Here is a 9,479-nt window from a genome sequence, read left to right as displayed (position 1 = left end):
AAAAAGAGGAAAGAAAGAAAGAAGAAAAAGAAAGAAAGAAAGAGAGAGAGAGAGAAAGAAAGGAAGGAAGGAAGGAAGGAAGAAAGAAAGAAAAAGAGAAAGGCAGACAGGCAGGCAGGCTGGCTGGCCCCTCAAAGGGAAACAGCTGGCCAGGATGGTCTAGAGCCATCAGGGCTAGCCAGAGGGACTGCTTCCCAGGGTTCACCCATTTCCAGAGCTGAAGAGCATTCGTTATATCACAACTTCACAGGGCAAGCAAGGCAGGGAACAGCATCACTTGCATTGTGCTGTTTAGGAAACTGAGGCTTGGAAAGGTTAACTAACAAGCTCAGGGTCATGTGGGTATGCAGCAATTGAGCCAGGACCAGAATACAGAAAAACTGGTGTCATGGGTCTATAGATGTCCCTTCTCTTACTTCATGACTCACGGCTGCTGTGTGATATTGGAACAGAACCACCCAGGTTTTCAGAATCCTGGTCTAATGACTTCACCTCACTCTGAGGCAGTCACCACTGACTACATCTATTCAGCAACCTCAGGTCCTCTCTCTTCTCTGAAGCCCTCCCACCCCTCATTTGCTCCTACATCTCAGACTTACTGTCCCACACATTCTGGAATGTTCTATTCTACTTAGCACTTTACCAAAGGGTGTCTTTCATACTTCATCTGATTCACGTTTCTCCGTCTTGTCTTCTTCCTGCCTCCCGCTCCTCCTCAGACAGCTTCACCCAAGAAGACACTCAAGCACTTTGAATGAACTCCCTCCTAAGCCCCCCACTATTAATACTACCCTCTTTCTTAACATCACACCTCCACGACTGACAAATTCTCCTATGGCTACCCAGTGGTTCTCAAACTTAAGTGTAGGTAAGAATCTCGCCGGGCGCGGTGGCTCACGCTTGTAATCCCAGCACTTTGGGAGGCCGAGGCGGGTGGATCACGAGGTCAAGAGATCGAGACCATCCTGGTCAACATGGTGAAACTCCGTCTCTACTAAAACTACAAAAAATTAGCTGGGCATGGTGGCGCGTGCCTGTAATCCCAGCTACTCAGGAGGCTGAGGCAGGAGAATTGCCTGAACCTAGGAGGCGGAGGTTGCGGTGAGCCGAGATCGCACCATTGCACTCCAGCCTGGGTAACAAGAGTGAAACTCTGTCTCAAAAAAAAAAAAAAAAAAGAATCTCCACGAAGCTCTTTATACATGCAGTTTCCAGGTTGGGTGTAGTGGCTGATGCCTATAATCCCAGCACTTTGGGAGGACGAGGTAGGCAGATCATGAGGTCAGGAGATAGAGACCATCCTGGCAACATGGTGAAACCTGTCTCTACTGAAAATACAAAAATTAGCCAGATGTGGCACACACGTATAGTCTCAGCTCCTCAGAAGGCTGAGGCAAGAGAACTACTTGAACCCGGGAGGCAGAGGTTGTAGTGAGCCGAGATCATGCCACTGCACTCCAGCCTGGTGACAGAGCTAGACTCCATCTCAAAAATAAGATAAAATAAAATAAAATTCTGATGGTCAGGTCTGCAGTAAGGCCCAGGAAACTAAATAGTGACCTGCCCCCTCACTATACTCTCCACTCTACATTTTTGAGAAACACATTATCTACACCTTCCTAATATGTGACTTACAATCCCTACCCCACGACTCGGGACCTTGTTTTCAGAAGTTACCTACACACCTAAACCTGTGAGTGCATATCCTGCTTATCAAGGCTTACGCTTCTAACAGGGGCTTGGGATCTGCAGGACACCTGGTGGATGACGCTCTAGTCACCTGAGCATTCACTCAACAAATACCCCAGCTAATGCACACAGCAGATGAGAGTTCAGCAACGTAAAACCAAGCAGCCAGAGGGGAAAGGCGCCCGTGTGTGTCAGCCCTTTGAACCAAGCTTCCTCCCTGCCCCGCTGCTGTTAGGGTAACAGTACTGGGAGGGAAATGGCCTGAATGCAAAGAAGAGGATGGAAAAAGTGACATACTACACAGGGCTTCCTCAAACCGCTGATTAGCTGTGGCTCTAGCGCCAGCTCCACCAAAGTGCCGGGGGCTCAGCAGTGAACTCAGAGAATTCCAGCATAGGACTCTAACCAGCTACAATGGCAGAACTTTCACACCCCCAGGAAAAGGGTCAGGCAGATGAGGACCAGGGCAGGAATCAAGAAGAGGGGCAGGCAGCAACTCCGGGGCAAGGCGAGGGCCAGCACCAGCCACTGTGGCCCCAAGCCTGTAACCCCACCACGTGGCTCTGGCCAGGGGTAGTGCCCGGGTACAGCAGCAGAGAGGCATGCCACTGAGGTTAGAGAGAGCAGAAGGAGGTTGAGGGATGCAGGCCAAGGACATCCAACCCTGTTTAATGACCTTTTCTTCCATCAGGAAAACACCAAAGACTGAATCCCTGGCCCCAAACTGCTCTTGGCTCCAATATTAGTGTCTGAACGGGCCAACCCCTGTCCAAGACGAGTCTCACAGAAGCTGCGTTGGCTTAAACACAAACTCACACAAATCCCCTCACTCCGAATGCGAAATGCTCCAAACACTAACAACACTACAACTGTCAAAGCCCAGCAGAGACATGCCTCCCTTTATGAAACAAATGTATTCCTGAAAAGTTGTCTGCCGCCCAAATTTCCGCCTATCAAATCCAGTTTCTCCACTGGCTTTGGTTATAAAATCAGACGTATTCTCCTGTAGGAAAAGCTGAGGTTCCGAGAGGAGCTAAACATCACGCTGCATGTTGTAGACTTTCTAGAGTCACACATTTAATGGGGACATTTCTTGACAAAAATCTAATTCAAGTTAAACCCAAAGGAGGTAATTTTTAAGTGTACGCATCATCCCAAGGAGTGTTCACATGAACTAAGTTATTTAAAGCAAATCTTCAAATACTGTGCAAGATCTCAGCTCCCAATGTATACTGTTGCAACAGCAAAGCTCTGTGCCTTGAGTTTCTGTATAAAGAAGGATGCCTAGGCCAGGACTTCTGGAACTCTGGGGTACAGAGTCACCTGGGATCTTGTTAAAATGCAGACTGTGATTCTGATTCATGCTCTCAGGAACACTGATGCCATGTGGTCCTGGGTCTTACTTCGAGTAGCACAGTTACAGAGACTCTAGGCCCCTACACAGTTCTCTGAGAAAGGAACTTTAGCACCAGTTTTTAAGCGCAGTCAGCTTCATATGTAGCAGTGCTAGCCCATGCACAGAAGTTGGAGAAAACCAGAAGCCCCACCACATCAAAACTCAGGAAAGCTACCACCAAAGCCAGCCAGCCCAGGATCAGGGAAGGAAGCTCTGATCCCTGGATTTGGTCACAGTAGAGCAGGCACAAGGAGGAACAGGCAACCCCAACCCAAAGAAGCTGGAGAAGGTGCAAAGGACTCCCAATGCCTAGGATGCACAGGGGATCTTTAACTCTATCCTTGGTCATTGTGCCCTGCACTCAAATGGTTCATTCACTTTTTAAATAAACCTACATAAGGATTTGTTATATGGGTTGGGTGTGGTGGCTCACGCCGGTAATCCCAGGACTTTGGGAAGCTGAGGTGGGCAGATCACCTGAGGTTAGGAGTTCAAGACTAGCCTGACCAACATGGTAAGATCCTGTCTCTCCTAAAAATACAAAAATTAGCTGGGTGCGGCAGTGCACATCTATAATCCCAGCTACTCAGGAGGCTTAGGTAGGAGAATCACTTGAACCTGGGAGGTAGAGGGTGCAGTGAGCCGAGATCACACCAATGTACTCCAGCCTGGGAGACACAGCAAGACTCCATCTCAAAACAAACAAACAAACAAAAACCACCTATATAAGAACCCATCATAAATAAGTGCTATTCTAAACTCTACGGGGGAGCCCTTCAGTAAATTAAAACCCAACAGGGGCAAAAACGTGGAAGGCGTTGCAAGAATGACAGTCCAGACGTTCTTTTTTTTTTTTTTTTTTTTTTTGTGAGACGGAGTTTCACTCATGTTACCCAGGCTGGAGTGCAATGGCGCGATCTCGGCTCACCGCAACCTCCGCCTCCTGGGTTCAGGCAATTCTCCTGCCTCAGCCTCCTGAGTAGCTGGGATTACAGGCACACGCCACCATGCCCAGCTAATTTTTTGTATTTTTAGTAGAGACGGGGTTTCACCGTGTTGACCAGGATGGTCTCGATCTCTTGACCTCGTGATCCACCCGCCTCGGCCTCCCAAAGTGCTGGGATTACAGGCTTGAGCCACCGCGCCCGGCCTAGTCCAGACGTTCTATAAGTGTCTAGCCTTTGATAGGAGAGATAGGACAGCTTCAAGGAAGAACAGACGGTAGGGGTGGGCAACAGAGAGACAGGAGAAGGCAATGTACACCCAGGGACTGACCTGAAGGAAAGGAAGAACGGAGAAAGCCAAGTATGTGTTAGGAGATGGCAATTAGTGCAGCTGGACTCAAATGGAGGGTTCCAGTAGGTGAAAAATGTCCATTGTTGGCAATGACTGTAAAGCTGAAGGTATCTTTGAAGCACACCACAGAGGGAAGACCAAGAAAGCAGTTTTTCATATACATAAATATATATATATATATATATATATTTTTTTTTTCCTTTTTTTTTGAGATGGAGTCTAGCTCTGTCGCCCAGGCTGGAGTGCAGTGGCATGATCTCAGCTCACTGCAACCTCCGCCTTCCGGGTTCAAGCAATTCTCCTGAGAAGCTGGGATTACAGGCTCGCGTCCCCATGCCCGGCTAACTTTTGTCTTTTTAGTAGAGACGGGGTTTCCATTCCTGACCTCAGGTGATCCAGCTGCCTCAGTCTCCCAAAGTGCTGGGATTACAGGCATGAGCCACTGCACCCGGCCTACTTCATTATATTTAATCCGCAGCACAACTCCAGGAAGCCTCTTTATAGAAGAGGCTGAGAGGCTAAGAGGTTTGTCCAGGGCCACAGGGCCTGCCAATGAGTCTGAGTTGCTGCTGTGCCAGATACACGCTTTATCCCTGAGCCCCACATCCCTCAATAGAGGATCAAAAATATTTGGGGAATATAAAAATAAAAAACAGTACAACAATAAAAAAGAACACAAATTAAAGAACAATGCAACAGTTATTTATATAGTATATCCACCGTAATAGGTATTACAAGCAGTTTACAGATTTTTCTTTTTTTTTTTTTGAGACAGAGTCTTACTCTGTCATGCAGATTGAAGTGCAGTGGCACAATCATGGCTCACCGCAGCCTCAACCTGCTGGGCTCAAGCGAGACTCCCACCTCAGTCTCCCCAGCAACTGGGACCACAGGCATGTGCCACCATGCCTGGCTAATATTTCTTCCTTTGTAGAGTTGGAGGTCTCATTATGTTGCCAGAACTGGTCTTGAGCTCCTGGGCTCAAGCGATCCTCCTCCCTCTGCCTCCCAAAGTGCTGGGATTACAGGCGTAAGCCTGGCCCTTAGAGATGATTTAAAGTATATGGGAGAAGCTGGGAATAACGGTTCATGCCTTTTGTAATGTCAGCACGTTAGGATGCTGAGGCAGGAAGACTGCTTAAGCCCAGGAATTTGAGGCTGCAGTGAGCCAGGACTGTGCCACTGCGCTCTAGCCTGGGTAAAAGTATGTGGGGAAGTTGCATGTACGTTATATGTAAATACAACGCCATTGTATATAAGTGACTTGAGCACCCTCTGATTTAGTATTCTCAGGGAGTCCTATTCCAATTCCCTGCAGATGCCGAGGAAGGACCGTACTTCATCTCCATTGCTTGCACTCTGTCCACCACTCAATGCTGCTCTGAACACCTGGAGTTTGAGTGTATCATTTGACAAGTGACGTGAAGGGCACCCTTGCCCTGCCACCATACTTCCCAACAGCTGAGAAAAGCCATCACTAATAAAAGCAACTCCTAGGCCTGAATTACAGGCTACAGAGCCTTAGGAATCTGCAGACAGCCTATCCTAGAACATGACGACTCAATGTCCCTAAAGAAACAAGAGCTTGGAGGAAATATACCAGGGAGGGGATGGAAATGGGGATGAGGAAGTGACCACAACTGGCTGTACAAGAGGTTGGGGTTAAAAATCCCAAGTTTCAAACATCAAGCCTCCTCCCCCTCCTCCTCCACCATATTTATTACAACACCATCTCAGTGTGGAAAGTAACTCAGCCATTTATGGCATAATTACCCAGACTTTAAAATGGTGTAATCCACAAGCCTAGCCAGCCTAGGTTCCTTACTCCAGCCTTATTAACAGTGGGATCTCACTACAACTCCAGCTAATTACACAGTCAATGAGATGGAAAAATCTACTGTGATCTATTAAAAAATCGTTGCCCCCTGAAGTCATGTATCTGCGGGTGGGTTGAGTCCCAGAATTTCACTAGAAGACAGCAGGCGCCTCGGCCTCCGCTGAAATTGTTTACAGCACATGGACAGGTTCCACCACAAGGCACATTCGGTGGAACTGATTTAAGGCTCTCATTAAAATGTTCCTTTGTTGAGCACAAGACATACCCCCACCCCTGAGGAGACTACAGACCTCCTGTCCCAAGCCCTCAGCCTGCCCTAACTTCCCCCAACAGGATCCTCCACAACACACACACACTAAACAGCAGTCACCAGATTAAGTCAATTAACATCCGAGTCATCTTCTCATGGAAAGAATTTAGGAATGTAGCATTTGTTGAGCAAGAGCCCCATCTTCACCAGAATCTCCCCCTGACTCCAGAACTCTGAACAGCAGCAGTGAATGCAGCCTCACTGGGCAGACCCACATACCACCCAACCAGGAGAGCCAGGAGGCCTGTGAGCTCCGGCTGCTGGCCCAGATGTCTGGGCCCCCATCCTGGCTGTACAAAAAACTTCCATACTTCCTCTGGGAGCAGATGTGGATTCTGCCATGAGCAATAACCGCCACACACATCACAAGAAACACGGGCAACTCCAGAAACACCACCTCCAAATCCCTGGAGCTTGCTCTCTTTCCTGGGTTACATTTACCTCTCCTTTTACAACTGGGGGCAGGGGAGATGTTGATTCCACCAGCACCAAAACCCCTCCACAGCTGGCAGGCCAGAAAGATGTCAGAAAGGCAATTCTCTATTCATGCCGCCTTCAAAGGAAGGGGAAGGTGATCACTTAGGACAGGTCTCCCGGACAGAGCTCCCCAAGAAGAAGCTGCTTCGAGGACCACCGAAGAGTTTGTGTTTTGGAGGGTGGGGGGCTTTATTTTCAGTCCGGGCTGTTTGGGATGTGAGGGTGGCTTGGTGCTTTCCTGTAAGGCACTAGAACACCTCAGTGATGACTCTTAGGTGTGACCAAGCCAGGAAATAAAAGCTGCGGGGGCTGGGGGAGCCGTGCTGTCTGCCCTAGTGATGAGGGCCACACCCTCATTAAAATGCTAAGCACCCCCCCAACCCCCAGGAAAAGCCAAAATGAGCTCTTTTGGCCTTTCTGCTCTTAGAAAGATTTCCTTCCCTCTGTGAGGACAGCCAGGATGGAAATCCAGGAAGGCGCAGAACAAACCCCGTCCGCACCTTTGCAGGCAGGCCATGCCCGATTTTGGCAGCGGCCTTCACACATTAGTCACCGCGACAGCCTGGGACCCTCTGCTCCCCGAATTCGACCCTGGCACGGAGTGGGCGCAGGGTTCCAGCCCAGTAGCTAGAGGCCATGGGGCAGCCCCTAAGTCTTCCCTTCTTCCGCCCTCACCCGCAGGGCCATCTGGGGTCCCAGCTTTGCCCAGGAACTTGGAGGAGGGAAGCCAGGAGCGTCGGGTCGGCGTAGGTAACAAAGCTCCGGGCTTTGCGTGCCGCAGGTCAGTCCGGCATCGGGCCCCAAACCGGCCACTCTCACCTGGACTGAGCCTTTTGGGGGGGCTCCCTTTTCCCCATCACACCCCCCATGGTGGTTGCGGGTGGTCTTTTCTTCCCCGACAAGAAACTCTCCATTTGGGCCAGAGAGCCGGCAACTCCCGGTAGTTCTTGAGCAAACTCTCGGCTCAGACAGGAAAACTCCGTGAAGCTGGAAATGTGTCCCCACGGCGCGGGTGGGAAGGACCCTGACCGAGTCCGCCAAGGCTTCGCCAGCCTCCCGGCCCCTGGGCTCTTTGAGCCCTTCCGCCGCGAGCCTGCACCCCCAGCGAGCCTCTCCACCACTCCAGGGCCGCTCCAGCCGCCCAAACCCATCTCCCCGGGTGCCGCCTTTTGCCCACGGGACTCCCGCGCTTCCCAAGCTCCGTGCCCCCAGCTCTCGGTAACTCACCGCCCAGCAGCTGCAGCAGCAGGACGCTGAGCAGAGGCAACCGCCGGGGTCCGGCCGGGGATCCCCGCGCAGCTCCCATCGCGGCGGGCTCGGGAAAAGGAGCTGAGGGCGCACGGCAGGCGCCCAGACTGCGCTCCGCGGCGGGCACAGGAGGCGGAGCGCACCCGAACGCGGGCGCCGCAGCAACAGCCGCAGCCGGAGCCCGACCCCGAGACGTCCCGAGCCGGAGCCGCGCGCGCCCGGTACCTCCGAGACCTTGCGCGCCGCCGCCGCCAAACCCCGCCCCACGACGCCCCCTCCCCTCCGGCCCCCGCACGGCGCCCCACCCCCTCGACGCCCCCTCCTCGCTGAGGCGGGGAGGAGCTCGGTCGGGGGAGGGGTCTGGAGAGGGATGGAGAACAGAGAGACCAAGGCTCGGGAGAGCTCAGGGGACCTGAGCAAGGCAGGGGAGTGTTTGCTGTGCCCACCACCGACTCTCTAGGGACCCAGGAGAACCCAAGTGACTTGTGCGATTCCGTATAACCTGGGGAGAATGGTCCATTCTGGGCTTACCTGGAGGCTCTTGCCAACAGTTCCCCCAGAATTCTCCAGGTTGGGGCAGTGAAGAGGTGGGCCCCGCCCACTCTTCAGCAATCCAAAATTTTATGGGAGACCCAAAACACAGGGTGTCCTTAATGTCCCCAAGCAGGGTAACCTGAAGATGCTTTGTACCCGAAGAGGGGCTGAAGGGAGTCTGACTGGGGTCTGGTTTGGCTCTAGACCAATCTGAGCCCAAAGGTAGAAACATGCTGGGCTCTGAAAGCCAGGCTGAAGTCTGCTAAACTGACAAATTCATCCCAAGTCCATCTCCAGGCAGTCTGGGCTGTGTCAGGGTATGGCCAAGTCTCCAGCTGTGGGGAGGCCCAGCACAACCGTTGTTCCAGGCACCCCCCACCCCCAGTGCCACCACCCCCACATTCTTTCTTTGTTGTGAAAGCAGCAAGGGGTGTAGGAGGCGGGTCAGTAGGAGTCAGGCTTTAGAAGATGGGCCCCAGCTGCTGCTCAGGCCTCCAAGATATCCTGAGAGGGGATGGATAGTGCCTTGTCTCCCCTCTGGCTCCAGAGAGCCCCCCAGGCCTGCTTAGACCTCCCTTCCCCCAAGCAGCTGGGAGGAGTAACAGCAGCCACAGAGGGCCTCACAGCCAGGAGAAGTGGCGCCAGGACTCCAGGGTCCTGCCACATGGCCACCACATGTCCCTGACAACCCA

The 9,479-nt window shown here is 51.9% G+C and overlaps 1 protein-coding gene across 1 annotated transcript in view; it reads right to left on the bottom strand.

Annotated features, from left to right (window-relative positions):
* The window catches only part of PTK7 (protein tyrosine kinase 7 (inactive)), an 82,007-nt gene extending 73,497 nt beyond the window's left edge, over positions 1–8,510 (bottom strand). The window contains exon 1 of the mRNA XM_032299465.1: positions 8,233–8,510. Coding sequence (XP_032155356.1) covers positions 8,233–8,311 — 79 coding nt within the window. The 5' untranslated portion in view covers positions 8,312–8,510. The remainder of the gene's footprint in view (positions 1–8,232) is intronic.
* Between the last annotated feature and the right edge of the window lie 969 nt (positions 8,511–9,479).

Source organism: Sapajus apella, unplaced genomic scaffold (assembly GCF_009761245.1).
Source record: "Sapajus apella isolate SASKATOON/1434 unplaced genomic scaffold, GSC_monkey_1.0 scaffold41, whole genome shotgun sequence".
NCBI classification, from domain to species: domain Eukaryota; kingdom Metazoa; phylum Chordata; class Mammalia; order Primates; family Cebidae; genus Sapajus; species Sapajus apella.
The sequence above is the reverse complement of the archived record's forward strand: the minus strand, read 5'-3'. Positions and strand labels throughout refer to the sequence as shown.